At 54.9% G+C, this 21,813-nt stretch overlaps 2 protein-coding genes across 2 annotated transcripts; one reads left to right on the plus strand and one right to left on the minus strand.

Moving 5' to 3' along the window:
- The first annotated feature begins 8,282 nt into the window (after nt 1-8,282).
- On the plus strand, nt 8,283-9,727 carry MSMP (microseminoprotein, prostate associated). The gene is made up of 3 exons (XM_027670421.1): nt 8,283-8,394; nt 9,026-9,134; nt 9,538-9,727. The coding sequence occupies exons 1-3, from the start codon at nt 8,283-8,285 to the stop codon at nt 9,725-9,727; spliced, it is 411 nt and encodes a 136-aa protein (XP_027526222.1).
- Nucleotides 9,728-10,625: 898 nt separating this feature from the next.
- RGP1 (RGP1 homolog, RAB6A GEF complex partner 1) lies at nt 10,626-21,451 on the minus strand. The gene is made up of 9 exons (XM_027670440.1): nt 21,348-21,451; nt 20,568-20,707; nt 17,160-17,296; nt 16,708-16,791; nt 13,101-13,250; nt 12,876-13,022; nt 12,365-12,492; nt 11,937-12,114; nt 10,626-11,731 (listed from the first exon to the last, which is right to left on the minus strand). The coding sequence occupies exons 2-9, from the start codon at nt 20,681-20,683 to the stop codon at nt 11,508-11,510; spliced, it is 1,164 nt and encodes a 387-aa protein (XP_027526241.1). The 5' UTR covers nt 20,684-20,707; nt 21,348-21,451; the 3' UTR covers nt 10,626-11,507.
- Nucleotides 21,452-21,813: the final 362 nt, after the last annotated feature.

Below are 21,813 nucleotides of genomic sequence, written 5' to 3' on the forward strand. Positions count from 1 at the left end.
CCCCCATACACACACTGCACACACCCCATACACACACTGCACACACACCGTGCACGGCGCACACCATACACCACACACACCGCACACACCACACACACCATACATACCCCATACACACACTGTGTACACACCACACACACCGTGCTTGACACACACCCCATACACAGGCTGTACACACACGATACACCCACTGTGCACACACTATGCACACACTGTACACATCACACACGTACAGTGCACGCACTGTGCACCTTATACACACTGTACACGCACTGCACACACACCATACACCCACTGTGCACACACCGTACATACACCAGACACACATCACGCACAGTGCACACACTGTGCACCACACACACACCTTACACACACTGTACACCCACCATACACACACTATACACTGTGCACACACTGTGCACTGCACGCACACTGCAAACACACCACATGCACACTGTTCACCATGCACACACCATACACACACCTGCACATGCTGCAGACACCACACACACACTGTGCACTGTACACACTCCATACACATATCACACACACAGTGCACACCCCATGCACCATACACACACCTTATACACACCTTACACACACCATGCACCCACCGTACACACCCCGTATGCTGCAAACACACCGTGCACTGTACACACACCGCAAGCACACCCTACACACTCTGTGCACACCCCATGCACACAGCGTACACCATACACACACTGCACACACACTGGGCAGTACACACACACCCTACACATGCTGCACACGCACCACCGTGCACACGCTATACACTGCACACCCACACACCCGGCAGCACCAGCTACAACCCGCCCGGCTGTGCCCACTCCCACTTGTACACCCAGACAACCAGAGGGCTCAGGGGGTGGCTGCCCCAGTTCTCGTCAGAGCAGGTCATCCCCTCACAAGTGCCCACAGGGGGAGAGGAGCCGAGGTGGGGATGGGGTCTCACTGGGCCCACTACCCTTGCTGTCCCCTCAGCCTGCTCCCCGTGGGATGTAGGGCTGGGGCTCACCGTGCTTTAGTGTTTCTCTAACTCCATCGCACCTTCCCTGTCCCACAGTCTTACGCTGCGTTTTAGGGGCATCCCACACCTTGGAGCTGACAAGGCTTCCTTGCATAGGGCTGTGCCCAGCACCCTGGTCCTGGCGATCTGTAGCGGTCCATGGCAGTCTGTGGTGGTCCATGGAAGTCCTTGGTAGTCTCTGATGGTCTGGAACAGTCCACAGAGGTTCATGATGATCTATGGTGGATTTTGGTGGTCCATGATAGTCCATGGTGGTCCATGACAATCCATGGTGGTCCATGGCAGTTCACAGCAGTGCATGGAGGTCCATGATCACCTATGATGTACTGCAGTGGTATGTGGTGGTCCAGAGCTGCCTGAGGCCACCCATGGTGGTCCATGACAGTCCATAATGGCCTATGGTCATCCTTGGTGGTCCATGACAGTCCACAGTAGTCCGTGGTGGTCCATGGTGGTTTGTGGGGGTCCGTGGCAGTCCATGGAGGTCCATGATGATCTGTAGAGAAGTGGGGTGGTCAGTGGTGATGCATGGTGTTATGTGGTGGTCCATGGCAGTCTATGACCAACCACGGTGGTCTGTGGGGGTGCATGATGATCCATGGTGATTCATGGTGGTCTACAGCACTCCACAGATTTCCATGGTGGTCTACAGTAGACTTCAGTGGTCCATGGTGGTCCATGGTGCTCTGTTGCAGTCCATATGGCCACGTCTGACCAGAGATTTCCATGGGTCTACGGTGGACTGTGGTGGTCCATGGCAATCCATGGTGACCCATACTCATCCTAGGACTGCACCAGGACACCAGGGGCACAGCCACACTCACCTGCTCCAGAGAGCTCATTCCTGGGGGGTTGAGGTTCCAATCTTCTTTTCCGTGTTCCCAGCAAGAGAAATCAGGCCCCAGGTTCCCAGAGCTGACACTGTTCAATGACCTCCAGGATCCTTCACCTCTGCACCACAAGTGGAACCAGAAGCTTGCCAGCCTTGGGAAGTGGCTGTGAAGAGCGTGGCAGGCACCACACGTGTGCCTGTGTCACAGTCGGCTCTGCCGGGGCCAGGTGAAGGAGTTGTGCAGACACTGCTGTGCCAGGGCACATACAGCACTGGGTCATGGGGATCTGCCATGGATGGGCAGTGGCCCCTTCCTGCTGGAGGCTGGTGGCTGCGAACAGGTTTGCAAAGAGGGCTCACTGAAAGAGGTCAGGTCACCACTGAAGACCCCCATTTCCACCCAAGTGGAAATCAGGGTCCTGCTGAGCTTTCCATTCCCGGTGCTTGAGGAGCTACCCCATCCCAAATGGAAGAGGCACATCAGAAGGTCAGAGAGGCTTTGGCCAGATGGGCATGAAGCTCACAGGGATGGCCGCAGGTATGCAAGGTGACCTTTGCACATGTGGGCCTCCCGTGCTCCTGCTGTCCAGGGAATCTGAAGGGCTCCTTGTTTGGGTTTGGAGTTTGTGTGCCAGTAGAGGAAAAAATAGAGCAGAGGTAAACTCTTTAAAGGGAAAAATGTGGATTTATGTGGCAGCATTGTCAGCTCCTTGGTTCAGAGCAGGGACTGTCCCAGTGTGTCTGTGAGGACAACCCCCAGCACCTGTGGGAACAAGCTGAGTCACTCTGCACCTGCATTTAGTTAATTGGAATCAAAAGGCAGGACCAACCTTGGGTAAGTGTTTTGACAGAGAGAATGTTGTGTTTCTCAAAGTGGAAAACCACTCTGCATAATAGCATGTGTTTTTTCTCTCAGGGCTGAACACAGACACTGTATACTGCGAGTGTGTGGGATCAAAACACTGGTTTAGGACGATCCTGGGAATTCCGGTTAACTAAAAGACAACATCAGGTGATGGTTACAAGAGAATATGAATTAAAGGGGAACATTGAAAATGGTCCATGGAGAAATCCCAAAACCAAATTCTATGTGCAGTGCAGCCTCATCTTTTCAGCGCCCATGAGCACCCAAACCTCTCTGTGCTCCAGACCCAGGGTGAGACCCTATCCTTGCAGGGCACCAGGACAGGACATATCACCCATAACACCCCTCAGGCAGGTGCTGACTGTGCCAAACCAGGGACACCTGCTGCAGTGTTTTCTTCTCCATCTGCTCTGGGACCCCCAGGTTGAGTATGTGGAGTCCCAGCCCTATGCCCAGGTCGTCTCTTCCACCATGAATCCACCAGCCGTCCATGGCTTTTCCTTTAGGATGTCCCTAAAGCAGGGTAGCACCCCAGGGTGCCCCTGTGAGTGCCAGTCAACAGTGATGCACTGGTCCAATGCAGTGCACTGGGGGATCTGTCTCTCTGATACCAGAGTGGGGCCAGAGATCTGCAGGATCCACCCAGGATCCAGAAATCCTCAGGGTCTCCTGGGGCTCTCCCTGTCCTTGCATCCCAATGAAGCAAAGTGTCCAGAACCGGTCTGTGAGTCCCCTGGGTGTCCTCAGCATGTCCCAGAGCAGTTACATGCTGGGGTCAGTGCCAGTGGCCTGGACCCCTGACCTCCCTGGCAGGTCCCTGGGCCCAACAAGTACCTGGCACTTTTTTGGCTGGTGTGGCTCCTGCGTGGCCTAGGAATGATCTCCCAGGGTTATTTCTGACTCACAGGACAGGAAACATTTCGAGGTTTAAGCCGAGCTGAATAATGTGCTCATTTCCTTGTGCCGACTACAAAGCACCTGCTCCAGGGGATTTATGGAGTGCCAGCCTCTCGCGCTTGCTGCGTGGCTGCCTGCCCGGATGTTTTTATTTTCCCGGGATTGCCAGCAAGTGCCAAGGCCTGTTTTCCTAAACACCCCACGACCTCATGGCACGTTTCCTTGAGGGGAGCCTGGGCAGAGCCATGGTCTGCAGCATACCTAGGGTGCTGGGATATCCGGGGTGCTGGAGAGCCAGGGCTGAGGGTACCGGGGATGCCTGGCTGACCCAGTGATGCCAAAACCTGGCCTGGCACAGAGCAGCCACAGCTAGGCTAAATGAACTGGGAGAGTGCCAAGGGATAATGGAAAGGAATGGAGTAGGGGGGCGAGCAAGGGAGGATGAGACCATGTGAGAGGACAAGAGGGCAAGAGAGCTTGAGTGAGCCACAGCATGGGAGTGCCCAGAACACAGAGCCCATCCCCACAGCTGGGGACCCACACACACCATCCCACAGCAGATCCTGTCCCACAGATCCTGTGCCACAGCAGGGGACCCACAGACACCATCCCACAATAGGTCCTGTCCCACAGACACCATCCAATCAGGGCTTGTAGAGACCCTGTGAAATACTGTGCCCAGCCCATGGCACAGGAACCTCTCTCCCCTGTGAGGAGGGTCAGGGTGTGGGCGCTGAAGCACAGACACCCATGGGAGATGCAGGTCATGTCAGCACACCTCCCAGTCCATGCTCCTCCACTAGCACTGAGCTCCATCCAGCAGGCAGCCAGCCTGCAGACAAGGTGACATCAAACTTTTCATCATGTCCCCTCTGCTTTGTCTCCTTTTTGGAACAACAGCCTCATTGCTGGTAGAGCTGGATCTGATCTCACCAGTACTCCAGCCTCCACAACCTATCCCATCTGGCTTACCAGCTGCGGGATGAAGGATGCCATGAGCAGACTGTCATTCCCTGGGTAGCCCTTTGTCCCCTCCTGTGCCTCTTCCCAGCCTCTGGCTGCCCAGCTCTCTCTGACCCCTCTGCTGACTTCTCCCCAGGACCTGGCCATGCCAGTGAGCAGTCAAGTGAGTGACATCGCTCAGAGCTGGCATCTACCTGCCCCTGCCCTGGTGCCTTGGGTAGTCCATGGCAGCACCAAGGCAGTTTGGTCCAGCAACAAATTTGGGTTGTAGGGTTTTGGTTTTTTTTTTCTGTTTGGAGAGAAAATAAAATACCTTTGGGGAACACGAGCCAAGCTCCCCAGTGCCTAAAACAGCAATCGCAGCACTTCCTCGGATTTATGGTGTTTGCTTTCACAATGCCAGCCGGGATCCTGTTTGCTTCCTGCTCTGCAGCTGCAGTCCCAGCTGAAGGCTCAGGAGATTCAGGTTTTATAACCCTCCTGGATCCTGCTGATGGCAACTTGTCCAGCATCTTTTATTACCCTCCGAGCCTCCTGTGGGGCTGGGGTGGGCTGCTGTCACCTCATCCCAGCACCCACTGGCTTGGGCACTTGTCCCTGCCCATCCACTGGGTCTCATCCCTGGCACTGGGCACTTGGACAGCTGCTCTGCAGAGGGAGTACCCAGCCTTTTCTGGGAGAGGAGGCCAGCAGTGCTGTGCCCTTGGCGGGGTGCTCTTGGGCACAGCTACAGTCCAACAGCCAGGCTAGGCAGGAGAGCTGGGTCCTGCTGGGAGAATGCTGAGACATGGATGTGAGCTTCTGCAGGATCCCGGGATGCTCCCCACTGGCATGCCTGGACCGGCAGTCAGTCCCTGCTGTTGGCCTCTGCCTGATAAAGTGACTGCACTTCCAGAGAGGCACTCTTCCAGCCTCTATATCCCTTTTGCGGCTCTTCCCCTGGTCTCAGTTGTCCCCTCAGATTAAGACCAAAACCGGCTGTCTCCTTTCAGTCTCCATGGCAAAACTTCCTCTAAGATGCACAGTCTGGCACAGTAGGAGAATGTGTCAGCTTCTCCAGTCACAGAATCCCTCAAGAACCCAAACTGAAGTCCAACTCCATCTGCTGCATTCCAAGCTACAAGCCCTCTCCTGTACAAGCTGGATCAAAATGCTCTGGATCGCCCATGGGGGGGGGGGTGTGCTGGGACCAGGTGGGTGTCCAGGGATGCAAAAGTGCGGGGAAGGAAAGTGGTCAGGTGGGGGAATAGCAGGACCAACAGGCTGTGGGGGACCACCAGCCCTATTCCCAATGCACAGCCACAGTGTGGAGGGTGCCCCACTGCCCAGCTCCCCCTGCAACACGACAAGGGGTGTCCTGACCCTCTTTCCTCTTTCTCTACATTTTCTCAGCAAAGTGCTTTGATGAAAAACCCAAAGGCCATGAGTGAGCAGGTAGTCTTAATCCTCTCTTTGGTAAACCAGAATGGCTACAGAAATCCTGGAAATGCCTCCCCATGACCCTGATGGAGTAGGGGCAATGTCCTTCAATGCAGCCAAGAGATGCTGTTGCCGCAGGTTTTGAGTACCCTTCTGGAAGCCTGTCCAAATCCTGCGGGCCTCCAAGTGAAACCCATCACTTCTGTTTAACATTTGCTGTTCTTGGTGATGAAACAATGATGGATTATTTCACTGCAGTTACCAGCGTGCCAGACCTCTTTTTCCAAACACACAATAGGAATATTAATTTACTGCTCTGACAACGAACACTTTTATCCTCCTTATATAGTAACAACTCTGCACCAAAGGGCAAGTTCCATTTGTCACCGATACACTCTGCCATCCCGGCTCATGGCCCCGTGGTCAGCAGGTTATTCCTGGGTGCTCAGAGCTTCTCTGGTTTATTATTATCCTTTCCCAACAGATCTCACGCTCGCTGCCATCCAGCCAACCCACCGAGAGGCACAGTATCATCCAGGGCACTACAAGAGGGTTGGGGTAACTCTACAAGGGGAAGAGGGGATGCAAAGCCGGGGCTGCTCCCTGGGCACCGAGAGCACAGGTTGCAGGACAGGGATGCAATGGGATGGCGAGGGGGCCCAGAGCACCAGAGGGAAGGTACTGTACCTTCAAATCTGAAGGTGGCGAATCCAAAGCGGATAAAAGGAAGCATTTTTTTTCTCACTCTGTGCTTAATTAGACTGCCACAGGAAAATGCTTGGGCCAAAATTTAGCAGGATTCAATGCAGGATTGGGCACTTAATGGGGATAACAAAAATATCCAGCTATAATAGTGGATGCCAATACAAATTCTGGAAGGGATATTAAGCCTCACGCGTCAAGGTGTAAACTTATCCCAAACTCTCAAAAAGCAGGGAGCTTAATGCAGGGGCAGATGACCCACATATGCCACCATTACTGATGCAGCCTCACTGCCAGCACGGCCCCACGCTGGCCGAGCCACAGCCTGGACTGTCCCCAGAGCCCTGTTTCCTGCTGCCGGCAGCACCTCTGACAGGGGCTGTGAATTTCTTTTCCAATTCAGCCTTTTACTTGTAGCTCTTCAAGGCCATGTGGCTCCCAGGGCTCTGACCTCCTCCATCTCCCCCATCCCTTCACTTTGCCAGCTGATAACAGCCTCATCACTTCTATCCAGAGGCAGCCCCTCTGGATAAGGGTCTGGGCAGTCCACGGGCACATCCCTGGGTGGTGTGGCATCTTCCCATGGCTCCTTGATTCCAGCCAAGTTCCTTGTTTCTCTCTCAAGTCACTTGTTGCCCAAAAGCACATTTGTCTCCTGATTTCATCCCTCCTGTTCCCTGTTTCTGCTGTGGCTGGTCTCCAGACTCTGAAAGGGACTGCTCATCTCCAGTATCTCATGGGTGCTGCGTGTACACAGGCCCAGCCCCCTTTCACGAGCGCTGCTCAGATGAGCCCTGGGTCTTTCTGCCCTGCTCTGCATCAGCAGATGGCAATTGCCATCAGCAAATGGCAATCACCATTTTGCCTGCTCTTGGCCAAAAAACCCGCTGTCACCCTCAACCCGTGTGTGGCCACAAGCCTGGCACGGCTGCAGCCCAGGCTGGGGTGGAGGTGCTGTGCTGTGGTACGCAGGAGCTGGGTGCAAGCACCTCCATCCCCAGTGAGGACGGTGCCATTTCATCCCACACCAGCTGTTAATGGGACGCCTGTGCTGCTCCAGCCCCTGCAAGATGGGATGCTCCCAAAACCTTGGCCGCTGTGAAGGATCAGTGACGGTTCAGCGTGACCAGAGAGGAGCCTGGAGCTCTCCTGGTCAGGAGCCAGGGTCTCCTGTGCTTGCTGCTTACGTGCTCACCACGCTGTTGAGGGCAACCCCGCTGGGGACCCTTGGATCTCCACTCCCTGTGGAGCTTTGCACCCACAGGGGCTTCCAACTGGAGACATTTCTGGAGGGCATGAATCAGCTTTTCACAGCTTGTTAAAAATCTTGATCCTACCTCTTGTTTTCATGCCTTTCAAATCAGGAAATGAGTTTTACAACTTTTCCAGTGGGGCACAGCTGGTGGCCAGGGTCGTAAAGCTGAACTTTATAAATATCTCTTTTTGGGATTGGGGAAGAGCATTAAAAAGGCAGAGAGTGAGAGAGAGAGAGAGAGAAGGGAAGAAGCAAAGGCAATAGCGAAGCAAGGTGAACAAGCCCAGCTCAACAACCAACCATGGCCGTGCAAGCTCAGAAGATGGGGTGTGCTTGGGGCAGGCTTTGCCTGCTTCTCTCCCTCCTCCTCCAGCTGCCAGGCTCCCAGGCCAAATGCTACTTCCAGGCTAAAGGTAAGTGAGGCAGTGAGATGGGAAGAGGCTAATGGGAAGAGGAGGCCTCAGCTTTTCCTGCATGGCAGGGCTCTGCTCTGTGCCTGCAAAGTGTGGAAGGGACTGTGCTGAGCTCAGGAGCAGGATTGTGGGCCAGTGGTGAGTGGAAGGAGCAGTCTATAAACCACACAACAGCTCCCCAGGGCTCTGGCTGAGAAACAGCTGTTTGGGCCATGAAGGCTCCTGGCAGGAGCCTGTCTGGAGCCAAGTGTGAAGGACTAGTAGCAAAGAGAGGAGGTCTGCCTGTCTTTCCTCTGTTGACTCCTCTCAGGGCTGCAGAGATGCTCAGACCCCAAAGGGTGCTGGATTTGCCCTCTCCAAGGAAGCAAGAGCCACTTGCCTCTGCTCTAGGCCCACAGGGTAGTGGGGAGAGCTGCAGCGCATGGTCAGGAGAGGATGGGTACATCGTCTTTGGCAGACGTCTGGGCATCCCATACCTGCAGGGTGGTGGACAGATCACCAAATATTTTCCGTACCATAGGGTGGGCGGGAGGTCATGACAACCCCGATCAGGGCACAGAGATGCCAAGGAGGCTCCCACTCACCCCCAGCACAGGCCCATGTGTCCTCATCAGCACTGCTTCCTTTGCAGCTCCCTGTGAGTACGAGGGGAAGCAGTTCTCCCTTGGGGAATCATGGCTGAGCACCAACTGCCTGCTCTGCACCTGCCTGCACCCCATCGGCGTGGGCTGCTGTGAGACGTGAGTGAGGGGCTGAGGGGCACTGGAGTGGGCTGTCCCTGGCAGTGCTGCACACCACAGCACCCCTGTGCCCACAGCAGGGGGTTCTGGTGGCTGCAAATGCAGCAGATGTCAGAGCCCACCGAGGGCTGTGGGATATCTGGCACTCGGGGACAAGGGACAGAGGTGGACAGGACCCCACCGGGAGGTTGAGGGTGGTGGGGTAAGCTGGGGAGGCAAAGCGGTGGGCAAGGGCGTCTCAGCACAGTGAGATGCTCAGCTGTGCCGGGAGCTGTGTCCCAGCCCGAGCTGGTCTGGAAGACACCCTGTTTGGGGGGCTAGCAGCAGAAGAAGCCACCTGGCCCTGTCAGCAGCCCTCTGGCACAAACCAGGGGGAGCTGAAGGCGCTGTGCCTCTTCCGCAGCACCCAGCACCCCATCGACTTCCCCGACTGGTGCGAGGCCCACTACGACTCGCAGACCTGCCAGATCTCGGTGGTGCAGAAGGCCAACCCCAGCCTGCCCTGCGTGAAGAGCGTGGAGCACGAGTGGGGCTCGGCCGGCACCCCCGAGCCGCTGATCAACAAGGTGCTGGGCGCGGGGCTGAGCAGATAAGGAGCTCGGCAGCGCCGCGCGCCCCTTCGGCGGCGTCCTCCCTCCTCCAGAGCACACCTCCCGCATGCTCCAGACCTGCCCCGTCCTGTAGAGACGTCACCGCCGCCACCTCCAAGGGAAACCACTATCCACACACCATGGTACCGAGCTGACATTTACACCTTCACGCTGCCACAGTACGGCTTTGCTTCTGCCTTCAGCTTCCTGAGCCAAGCCAGGGGATTCTTCCTGTGAGATGCCCTGCACCCGGTGGGAATGCAGATCCTACGGGATTTACTCCCAGGTAGGCAGAAAACCTCGTTACTAAAGGGCTTCGGCACTAAATCAGCCTGGCTCGCAGGAGTCCTGTACTCTCACATCCAGCCTGAAGCGAAGCAGCCCCCTGCTCCCTCCCGGATCCCTATCCCTGTGCACAGAAGCCGCTGGGACCTCACTGGGGAGCACCATGGCCCCTCGTGCAGGACCCTCAGACCCTGGCCAGCCCCTTCTCTGCTCCCAGAGCGTGCGGGGAACAACCCACCTCTGGAACCACTAATGCCCCTGCTCCTGCAGGTTCTGGGGTCCCTGGCACCGCAGGTCAGCCCTGGGCAACACCACAACAGAGCCAGCCCTGGGTGGGCAGCAGTGCGGGAGGAACCGCTAGACGGCCCCTGGGAAGACCCCCACCCCCAGACATGCAGGGGAGCAGGGAGGGAGGGCTCAGGAAGCAGAAGCAAAGCCACCCTGGCAGCCCACCCCAGCCGGTGCCATTCTGTGTTGTGCAGAGCCTTGTGTAGATGTTTCTGTTCTTGCAATAAAGATACTGAACAAAGAGGAGGTCTCCAGCCTGTGACTGCCACGCAAAGTGGGATGTGTCCACCACTGGGAACAATGCAGGAATAAGGCTCTTGGGAAGGCCGAGTTTTGCCCATTCAGATGTTTATTAGGTTTCCATGCAAAGAGGAAAGTTCATTGGAAGGTTTGGTAGAAATGGGGAGCTTGCTGTTGAGCAGGGAGATCTCTATCCCAGCTCCTGGATGCACAGCCTGCATTCCCTACAGCTCCCCAAGGATCCCGAGACCAGCAGGATGCCTTTACACCCAGGAATGCAGGCAGACAACAGCCCAGGGGCTCAGTGCTGCTCAGTTTTGTATCACTACTATTGTGCAGCCACAGCAGGGGCTGCACCCAGGTCACCAGCACCTGTCAGCAGTGCAGGGCTGGCGTGCCAGGACCTGCCTCCTCCAGGTGAGGATGGCACTGGACTGTGCGTGTGGGACACCTCTCTGAGAGGCAGGATGTGTGCCAGGACAGGGGAGTGGGCTCCCATCCAGCCCAGGTAGCCAGTGTGCCTCACGTGGATGCCAGACCTTTGCTTGTAAGGTCTCTCTGTAGGGGAATGGCTATCACCCAAAGGTGGTACAAAGCTTCACTGGAAGACCTTCCCTCTCCCTTCCCAGTGCTGGGCCTTTCCCTCTTGGAAGCCCCACATGGGGTAAAGGCATGTCAGCGGTTCCCTGGGAGGCAGATTTTGTTTTGGTGAGTGCTGGGACTCGCATCTTCACCCAGGCAGGAAGGGTCCAGCTCTCAGCCGAGGGCTGCAGCACAGGACACTGCAACAAGCACAGTGATCCTCTACCCACAGACGGGACAGTCTTGCCCAGTGCCTACCTGGGCATCACAGCTGAAGCCAAGGGGACACAGGGATGCCTGCCCCACGGCATGCTGGTGACAGTCCTGCCTGCCATTCCCACCAGTGGCACACACTTGCAACACTGCAGGCCCACCAGCTCTCCCTGCTTCAGATGGTGATGGAGTTAGTGCTGGAGAACTGAGATACGTAGGAAGCCAGGATGGGATTGGTGGGAAGAACTTTGATGGGCAAGTCCCAGCTGAAAGTGTCCACTTCCATCTGCTCTACCCCAGTCCAGGTAACAGCCTCTGACTGGCTCCCACGAACCAAGCAAGTCCCTGCCGACTCCCCAGAGGTCACAAATTCGAAGTGCAGCCTCCACTTCAGGGACACTGTGGGCAAGAGGGGGGTCAGGAGACAACATCACAAGGGACAGGGACAGCAGCTGTCCCAGTGCTGGCTGTCCTGGCAAGGGGAAACGCAAATGATCCCACTCACAGAGATGAGTTCCCTCCCATGGGACACAGCCCTGCTGAGCAAGGCAGGGCTGGGGACACTGCAGTCCTTCTGCAGGTCCCTTCCCTGGTGGGTACATACCGATGTTGGTGGTGAACCCTGGGGTCGAGCTGAGCGGGATGGGCAGGCTGAAGCTGCTCTGGGCTGTGTGCAGGCAGGACTCCTGATGGCGTGCGTGTGTGGTGAAGGAGACAGGCTGCCCCCGACGGCGCTGGAACTCCTCCTGGATGCTCTCCTCCGTCTGCAGGCTCACCGAGAACTGCAGGACAGTCAACAGGGTGCTTGTTCTCACAACCTCACACAGCCCTTGTGCAAAGCCCAGGGCCTCCATTTCCCAAAAAAGCTCAGGACTGGATCATTCCCCACCTCACTCTCCAAGGAGACCCCAACTAGGTCTCACTAGAAACCCTCAGTAGAAATCCCCCAGCAGCCCAGTGCCACCCCTGTCTCTGACTCTCCCCCACCATAAACCCCTGCCTCTCCCCAGTGACCCAAGAGCCAACAATGACCTGCAGACATGGGATGTCCCCTTCAGAGAAGTTGAAGGTCCCAATGACATCCTCTCCAATCTTATACACGGTCTTAAAGATGCAGAACGTTCCCACCTTCCCACGAGTGTTGCTGATGTTATACAGGTCTGTGGAGCAAGAAGAGGGTGGTAGGAGTTGTGTCAGGATAAGGCTCTGCTCCATGGAGTGCTCTGGGTCAATGACATGACCCCATGCCTGCTGCTTGGGTGTGAAGGGCAGTCACTGGAGGTGGTATTCCTTTTGGGAAATGCCTGCAGTGAGCAAGAGAAAACCACACACTGGCTGCAAAATGCTGGCCAGAGGGTCTCTCTGGTTGAAGCAGGAAGAGTCTGAGACTGGCTGGGAGACCCTGATCCAAGCAGGCCCTGATAGAGCTGCTCACAGCCCCAGTTAGAGCTTCACTTTGTCAGTGAGAGATTTTTGCAGCTGGCCTTGTGCTCCATGCCCAGGTTAGGAAGGACAGCAGGCTGGAGCAGGGAATATGACCTACGCAGGCTGCGTCGGGAGGTGGCCACCATGAGCAGTTCTGTAGCCAGGTCAGCCAGGCGAGAGTCTTTCTTCAAGCCCTCCTCCTCCTCCAGGAAGGGATTTGAGGGTGCAACAGCCTCATCCTGTGGGAACTGGTAATCCTTGAGCCCTGGGGAGAAGGTGAGAGTGTCAGCGGGGCAGGGTGCAGCCTGGCCTGTTGTGCAGGGAGGGCAGTGCGTGGCCTCACCGTGCAGCACGAGGACACGGAAGGGCACGCGCAGGAGCTTGATGGGGGAGTTGACGCGCTGGCAGCCGATGGTCAGCTTGTACACGTACTTCACGGACTGTCCCCGGAAAGAGGGAGGGCCATCCACAGGCAGCGTCTCACAGTACGAATCTGCAAGGGGTGCAGAGAAGTTCCAAGTGTTGGGACCAGCAGCAGTGCTGAGCTAGGGACGGTGCCTGGTGCTTTCTGCTGCACAGCAGTCCAAGCACATCCCCAGCTCCCCTGCACCAGGCGCACTGTTCCTCACATCACACGCACCGTCATCCAGATATTGCTTCCAGCACATACAACCACACACACAAACTGCCTCAAAAGAATGTGAGAGATGTAAAATCCAGGAACACAAACACATGAGAGTCACGAGTTCAACCCGAATTTGCCTCTGTGCACTCCTTCACCCGTCACTCTCACAGCGCAGTCACATGCTGCAGTCTCCTCCAGGCTCTGCCCCATGCGGGTGCTGATCAATACCTCATGCCTCTTTTGGTATTTGCTTTACACAAACCCCAAACTCAGCAACAAAAGCTAGTTTCTTCCTGTATTTTTCTCTGAAGTGCCAGGTCTAAATGGTCAAGAAACAACACCGAGACCTTCGCAACAACCTGTGGCATGTCCCTCTTGACAGACTGATGACTTAGACCACGAAGCCTCTGACTCTGAGGCCTCTGAGATGCTGGGGCCCGGCTTACACCACACTCAGCCCTCTCAGAGCCCCTTGGCCACCACACAAACCCCGATTCTCTTGATGCAGTGCGAACACTTCTGCAGCTTTCCCAAACCACATGCTCTACTAACAAGAAAGGCACAAACAGTGAACTGTGGAAAGTCTCCACCTCTCTGGCTTGCCCACCGTAACGCAGATACACCCTGCCAGAGGAAAGGCAGCATCCTGCTCTGAAACCACAGCTCCTTCCCCAAGTCTGGCACATCCTGAATACTGGGGCTTAGATTAAAAGTTAGGGTTACATTTTAAATATAACTCCTAGATTTAAAATAACAGGACTGGAAGGAAGAAAAAGGCCTGTGCTAGTGCGTAGTGTCCACAGGATGTCACACCTTAAAGCACAAGCCTGTCTTGCTCGACCAGGGTGCAGATAAAGCGGAGAAGTGTCCTGACAGGGAGGAAAATCAGGTATTTCCACAGAAGCAAACTGCTGCACCAGACTTAACGAGAGTGCTCACAAAGACCTTCTTGCCCAGTGAGGATAGTCTGAGCAGAGACCACCGCTGTCAAAGAAGGATGGGCAGTTTGCTACCTGGCACAGGAACGCCAAGACTCAGGAAGTCCCAGCTTTCTTGCATATCCCAGAAGGAAGCACATTCCTGGCACTATGGATGCCTTCCTTACCCACCCGCTGTGCCCTCTGGCTGGGCTCCAGGCCCGTGTCCAGGCCGCTTCCATTTCCTCCCCTCTCTATGATCTACCAAATATTTAAAGGTATTACAAAACTGGAGAGGAGAAAAAACAGCCACAGAAATGACTTGAGGACTTGAGAAAATGTTTCATGGTGACAAATTTAAAGAGCTCGGCCTGGGCAGAGTGTCAAAGGGCTGGGAGATGAGTCAACTTCAACATACAGGCACCATAACAAGACTGAGATATTGAGGAATAAGTTGGTCAGCAACTGAAAACAAGGCCTTTTATCAAGAGACACCCTGACACAACCTCAGCTGTATGTGCCAGCTCTGGTTGCACTTTAATAACACAGTACATTGCTGAAGCAGAATTAAGATTTCTTGGGTTTTCTGTTGGTTTTTCTTTCCCTTTCCAAACTGCGTAGCAAAACTCAAAACTTCTGAAAAACAGGAAATGAAGAATTAAGATACACACCCACACGGCCTTAACTCTCCCTCCACGGAGCTGGCAGGAGCCCCCAGGAATGATGTGCAGCCGTGCCAGCTGCAGTCTCGCGTGAGAGCAGCAGCACCACTGGCTGATGGGATCGGTGTGAGCAACCTGGCAGAGAATGAGACCAGGGCTGTGATACAAGGATTTCAGTGCTAAAAAGCCACTGCCACACACAGTGACACCACACATGAGGCATGAAACAGACAGGTGCCTCACACAACCAACAGGAAAGGTTGTAACAAGGAACCTCGAAGTACAGAAGTTTGTGTCCTTCCTGAGGAGTTGCATCCAAGTGCCAGGAAGATGTAGGCTGTTTGTGCCAGTGTCACCCAGAGGCAGAGAGGACGCACATCACAGCATCAGAGGGAAGGACAGACAATCCCTAGCTTAGCTGGGGGCTGAACAGCTTCTGCCTGCAAAGCCAGCGCACAAGGAAATCCCCTCAATCCATCTCGCCACCTGGAGCTCAGGCTGTCGTCACTGATCTGCTCTCCCAGAGACTGCCCAGCCTGCCTGACATGTTCCAGGAAAAGGAACATCCCCCTGCTCCCAGTGAATGGATGCTCCAGCCCCACACCTGCAAGCAGCAAGGAGCACAGGAGAATCCAGGTGAGCCTCAGGCCAGCTGAGGTTCCTGACTCCTCCTCCTCCCTGCTGGCATGGCCAGCTCCTTTCCCCAGTATCATGCTGCAGGATAATAAGTGAATAACTAAACGTCCTCAGATGACAGGCTCTGCAGCTTAGTGGCACAACCCCAGATGACACTGCCCCACCCTACTAACCAGCTAGCCAAGCCAGCCTGGTTTTACCCTGTCCACCTTTCCCTCCAGTCAGGCCCCTCCAAGTGAGGAAGGCAGGAGACATCAGCTCCAAAACCAGCATGTCACAACACTGTGGCTCCTTGGTCTCACTTGCAGCTACACTCTCACCTCTGCAGAGCTCAATGCTGCAGCAGAGCCCCCTCCACCACAGGCACCGCCTGTCCACTCCCTGTGCTCTGCAATTTGAGAGGCCTCCATCAACTGTTCCCAGCAGATCCCTGGGACAACCTGATGGAGCTCTCCACACACAGCCTGCAAGGCCCAACATCACTGCTGCTACATCACAGGCCACTGGAACGCAACGGAGATCTGACACAACTTGACAGGCTGGGTCACACAGCCACCGACTGATAGACAACAGCACATACTCATATTTTCACAGCTGTCTACTCAGACATGGAGAGCTCTGAGCAGAGATTAGGAGTCCTCACTTTTACAGCAGGAAAACTAGAACACACAGAAGACTGCGATTTCCAGGACAGCCACAATGTGAAGAGGAAGCAGACTTTAGAGGACACCAGACTAAATTCCAAGAATACTCCCATGTGGCTGAAGATACAAAGGCAAGGAAACAGAGGTATGTGTAACCGTTCCTTCAGCTGCAACCAGGTATTTCAAATGTTTTATTCCTTGCAGCTACACAAGGGACCTGCAGCAAAGGCCGCGGGCCAGGGGTAGGACTGATGGACACGCTGCAGGTGTGCAGCCATAATGCAGTGGAGAACACACTCTGGATGACGCAGCAGCTCCTGAGCACTCACGCTCCCATCAAAGCATCTCACCTTCCACAAGCACCAGGGTCTCACACTTGCAGCACTTGGGATTGCAAAGCTAGTTTTGAAAGCAGAGCTCCCTGGAGGTGAGCTCTGTGAGTAAGGTAAGAGAAGACAAGACTCACAGGACTTTGACTCTCCAGGATCCAGTCTCAAGTCACAGAAGAGAATCTTTGGTGGGGTGGACAGGATACATTGACCCCGCTCTCCTGGAAGAGAAGAAACATGTGAATGCTGGTCAGACTTGGGCTGTGTCCAGGTCAGTCAAGCTTTATCCTCATGGGGAGGAACAGGGAGAAGAGGGCTGAGGGAACATCTCGTGCCCCGGTCATATCATGAGACATTACCAGAACAGCTGGGCAGACAACTGTCACGTCTCATTCCAAGCTTAGTGCCACTTTGATCTCAGTATAACAAGGTCCCACAACAACCACTGCCAGGGAATGACACAAGGAAAGCAACATGGACTTCCCACTCACTTCTTTGCATGCTGCCCTCATAACACACATTAGGGTCTACTTGACTCCTGCTTGCTGTGCTCTCTGTCCCTATCTGGGGTGACAGAAGTAGCACTCACCTCTGTTGGGGACGAAGACGGTCTCGTTCTCTGCCTGCACGTCGTGCTTGCTGCCATCCGAGGGAGGGAGCGCCACCCGGTTCTCGCTGGCGTGGAACTGGCAGTGGATCTGGGCGCTGGCCCATGCCAGCATCTCACTGAAAGCAAAGAGTAACACTTGTGTCTACACTTTAAACCTGGATTACAGCAAGCAGGAACTGGGAAGAGAGCAGCTCTTTCTGCTCAGCTCCATGCAGGACTCATTGTCTGGAAGAAAGAAGGCCTTGCTACACTGCCACTGAAGCCACTCGCACAGCTCCCCTGCAAACAAGCCTTGTGAGCAAGCTCAAGGTGTGGTGCTGACCCAAAGCCACTTCCACCCCAGCTGCTGACTGCAGTTTCTCACGAGGCCTGGCTCTGTGGCCGGTCTTAGCCACTACACCATGGGCACAGCACTGACACAGCACAAGGAAACAACCCTGCCCCAAGAACCTGCTGTGCAAACAAGGCAGAAGACAGCAAGCAGCACAGGTCAGCAGCCCCTGTCCCCTTCCCTGGGGCCAAGAGACAAGGGGTAGAACCTCACAGGGATCTTCCAGAAAACATGCTGAGGTCAAGCGTTCCAGGATCTTGTCTAAAGCCTTACTCATCTTTCTCATCACCCAGAGCTTGGGACTGGCCACTCACTGCACTCTGGGGAGGACACCTCGAGCTGCTGCACATGGGCCTGAGCTGGCAGAGGACTTTCAGCCATGATAACCTAAATCCCAAGCCAGAGGAGACATGCAGTGCAGCACTCCAGTAACAACACAATCATCAGGGAGGTGCGTAAATTCAAAAGCAAGAAATACCTGCAAGCTGGGTTCAACTGCCCCTGCCCACAGCTCCCGGCTGCCCCAAGCTCAATACTCCTTGGGGCAGGCAGGGCACAGACGTGCTCCCTCCCTCCCTCCCCACAACATCAGCTCCCATCCCCGTCAACATCAGCTGCTGGTTGTGTCAGACCAGAGCAGGATGCTTCTGGGTCTTTCACAAGGACCTGTTTTCCCCTCCTGATGCAAGGGGTTTGTTGACGTCTATGGGGGAGGCAAAGGTGTCATTTTGTCCCCTCTCTGAACAGCCACAGGAATGAATGTAGGGCCATGCATCCAGCACGAAAAACAGTCTCGTGTTTTGGACTCCGCTACGTCCTCAGCCACTCCACAAGGCATTTCCCATGGCATTACTGAGACCTTTCAGTTTCCAAATCGCTCATCCAGTTTTATTTCAGTAGTTTTTATTTCTACAGTTTAGCCACAGTACAATTCCTGTGGTGTTTTCTAACATTATGATCTGATTAGTAAGCACTGACACCAGTGCCTTAGGTGGCAGAGGGATTTTTTGCGGCACATGGGTGTCTCTTGGTGTGACACATCAGAGCAGTTAAAGGTCTAGATGAACCAGGGGAAAAGGCGTGTCAGCTGACTAAGGATGCACTATTTGATCTTTTGTATGTGCTGGCTGCCTCTGCTCAAACACACCTTGGTTACTCTACCCAGTTGCTTCTAAATCCTACAGCTGTAACTTTGCATTTTCAAAAAATACCAGCATGGCTCTTCCACCAGGACTGTCTTTTTTTTTTTTTTTGTAAAGTATCTGCTGTATGGAAAAAGAGAACTGCTTTTGCTTGAGGCAATGTTACTAATTTTATATAAGCTTACAGAGCCTTCAAACATCACATTTTGAATATTTTTCTTTCTTTTTCAGTGTTGCCCAACAATACGCCACTGGATTGTTTTCATTTTTTATTAATCAGACATCCAACCAAAATTTGCATGTCCCTTCCTGCCAGCAGACCTGGCTTGTCCAACTGGTGAGGCACAGAAGGATCCTGCACTGGTGCTGAAGTCACTTCCCTCCTGCCTCATCTTCCCCACAGCTCCTGTAGTCCACACAAGCTCTGGGCAGAAGAGCTTTGTTTCTTGTATGCCTCATACTCCACAATCAATTTACCTCCTACCATTCCTTCAGTTCTTTCCCTGTGCTTCAAATGTGTGCCTCTCCACCCCTCCGCCTGTCAGCCCCAAAACCTTCCAGTCCCTGACAGGTCCATCTGCCTGCTGTGCAGTCGCTGTGGTTTAATTTGGCTCCTGCCTTTATGCAACCCACAGCTTCAATTTCCAAACCACCAACCTATTTGCTGTTACTACTCGTATGACTTGGCCAGGTCTCGTCAGATTGATCACCTGTTTGTTTGTTTGTTTGTTTGATTTCAAGAACTTTTTCCAAGAGGCAGTCTTCTACAGAGCACAACACACTTGAAGTTCCCAAATGAAGCTCTGGTAAACTGCAAACCTACAAAACCATTCCCTTGCAGTCCCACACGTTTTAGAAGCAGGAAAAATGACTCAGTCATTGCACAGGATAGAACACTGATGGAAGCTCAGAAGCTGGATACTTATGCCACAGCTGAATTTGAAAGCTGAATTCAGCAGGCAAGAGGAAGCAGGAAGAAAAGATGAAAAGTTAAGGAAGGCAATAAACATAGAAGCCCCACAGTGGTAATACAAGAGATTGCTCTGCTGCTGAGACTGCAAGCACTGGGAGTGGGCCCACCAAAGCAAACATGTGTGAATCTCATCCCGGTGACGAAAATATGCTGAACATGACAGGGCTGGAAACAGACACTTCCCAGGAAGGTCTAGAGATGAGAAAGCACTCTCCACCCCCTGAAGAATTAGACAAGGCCACACACTCAGCGGACATGGAGGCTCTAGGTGATTGCTTGTGACACAGAGTCACCCCCTGTGAGCCAATATGGGAAGCTCCCATCTTACATTTCCTCAACACCGATTTTGGGGACAGTGATGATAAGGGGAGATGCAGCACTCAATCAAAGCCTGGGCTATAGAAAATGTTGCCAGAGAAGGTGCCTCTTTCTGACTCTCAACAGTGCTCACCCCTATGCCTGCCATCTCTGGAGGCAGGGATCAGACTGATCCCTGCAGCACTGCTGGGTAGAGAGAGCTCCTTCTACAAGTGCAGGAAATAATGACGCTGCCTGGATGTTGCTCTGAGGGACTGTCACCCTGGTGTAACCAGATATCCTGCTTTGACAGCCAGTTTGGCTTCATTTTCCGCCAGTAACCCTGTCACTGAGGGCTCCCCTGAGGGCCAGAGAATCTCTAACTGCATACTTCTTTCCTTGCCTCCTTCCTGGGGACAGAAGACCAGAAGAATTACCTCAGCTTCATCCCTGAAACAGCGATGGCTGGCACAAAGCCCCCTTAAGGGAGTGCATCAGGCAGGGAAGTCACAGTGGGCTGAGCTGGCACCATTGCCCCACAACCCAGCCATGAGTGCTGCTCTGGAGGGAGAGAGGCAGGGTTAGGGACCCAGGCAGCTCCAACATTTGGAGGCTGCATGCATAGACTAACATAGGCCCTGTACCTGCTGGCGGAGGTCGAAGAGGCCGACAATGGGTTGGTGAAAGTGATCACACATTCCAGCACTTCCCCTGCCAGGAACACAGGCCCACGGCCCAGCTTGGCCAACACCTCGATCATGGCTTGGACAGCCCTGGTGCACACCTGCCAAAAAAAAAAACCAGCTGTGGACATGGAATCACAGAATCACAGAATGGTCTGGGTTGGAAGGGACTTTAAAGTTGCATTTCGTTTCAACCTCCCTGCCATGGGCAGGGACACCTTCCACTAGACCAGGTTGCTCAGGGTCCCATCCAGCCTGGCCTTGAACACTGACAAGGATGGGGCATCCACAGGTTCCCTGGGCAACCTGTGCCAGTTCCTCACCACCCTCACGGTAAGAATTTTTTCCTAATATCCAATCTAAACCTCCCCTCGTTTAGTTTAAAGTTATTCCCACTTGACCTGTTGCAGTGACACGGAGGGAGGGCTGGGCGCTGTAACCGAGGGGGAATTGGGACACAAACACACACATACACACAACGCACCCCGGAGGTGTGCGGGGGAAATGTGCACAGCCCTGGCCTTACACACACATACACCCCAACCCCTCGGCCCTCACAGATAAGGGTGGTCTGGACACTCCGCGACGGTGAGGAGGGACAGCCCTGCCACCCCCAACCCGCGAGTCTTGGGGCCGGCCCCGACCGCAAACACGTACACGGGAAGGACCACCCGAGCGATCAGGGACTCAGGGACACAGGGCCGCAAGGTCCGCGAAGCTCCCGCCCCAGGGGCCACTCACCGCCCGCACAGGCCCCGCTCGCCGCCCGGCGCCGCTCCGGCCCGGCTCCCTTCAGCCGCTCGGCGGGGATCGGCAGCGGTCGGGAACCCTCGGGTGACGCTCGGGAATCCTCGGGCCGCGCTCGGCAACCCTCGGGTGTCGCTCGGGAATCCTCGGGCCGCGCTCGGGAATCCTCGGGTGTCGCTCGGGAATCCTCGGGCCGCGCTCGGGAATCCTCGGGCCGCGCTCGGGAACCCTCGGGCACCGCGCGGGGACACTCGGGCGACTCGCCACTCGAGTGGTGCTCGGCAACGCTCGAGAAGGGTTCGGGAAGGCTCGGGTGGCGCTCGGGAACACTCGGGAACGCTCGGGTGCAGCTCGGGAACTCTCGGCAGCGCTCGGACCCTGTTCGGGGACGCTCGGGCGGCGCTCGGCTCCGTTTGGCCGGGCGCCCCCGGGTGTCGGCGGCGGGGCGGGCCTGTGTTTC

Source organism: Neopelma chrysocephalum, unplaced genomic scaffold, assembly GCF_003984885.1.
Source record: "Neopelma chrysocephalum unplaced genomic scaffold, ASM398488v2 Primary Assembly neopelma1_96845, whole genome shotgun sequence".
Classification (NCBI taxonomy): Eukaryota; Metazoa; Chordata; class Aves; order Passeriformes; family Pipridae; genus Neopelma; species Neopelma chrysocephalum.

Bases quoted from the DNA above. Each gene is read 5' to 3' on its own strand.
- MSMP (XM_027670421.1), top strand. From the start codon at position 8,283: ATGGCCGTGCAAGCTCAGAAGATGGGGTGTGCTTGGGGCAGGCTTTGC. The intron at 8,395-9,025 runs GTAAGTGAGGCA...CTTCCTTTGCAG, and splicing joins ATGCTACTTCCAGGCTAAAG to CTCCCTGTGAGTACGAGGGG. The intron at 9,135-9,537 runs GTGAGTGAGGGG...CCTCTTCCGCAG, and splicing joins GGCGTGGGCTGCTGTGAGAC to CACCCAGCACCCCATCGACT.
- RGP1 (XM_027670440.1), bottom strand. From the start codon at position 20,683: ATGATCGAGGTGTTGGCCAAGCTGGGCCGTGGGCCTGTGTTCCTGGCA. The intron at 16,792-17,159 runs GTGAGTGCTACT...CTTCTCTTCCAG, and splicing joins CGTCTTCGTCCCCAACAGAG to GAGAGCGGGGTCAATGTATC. The intron at 13,251-16,707 runs GTGAGTCTTGTC...CACCCCTTGCAG, and splicing joins TCCTGGAGAGTCAAAGTCCT to ATTCGTACTGTGAGACGCTG.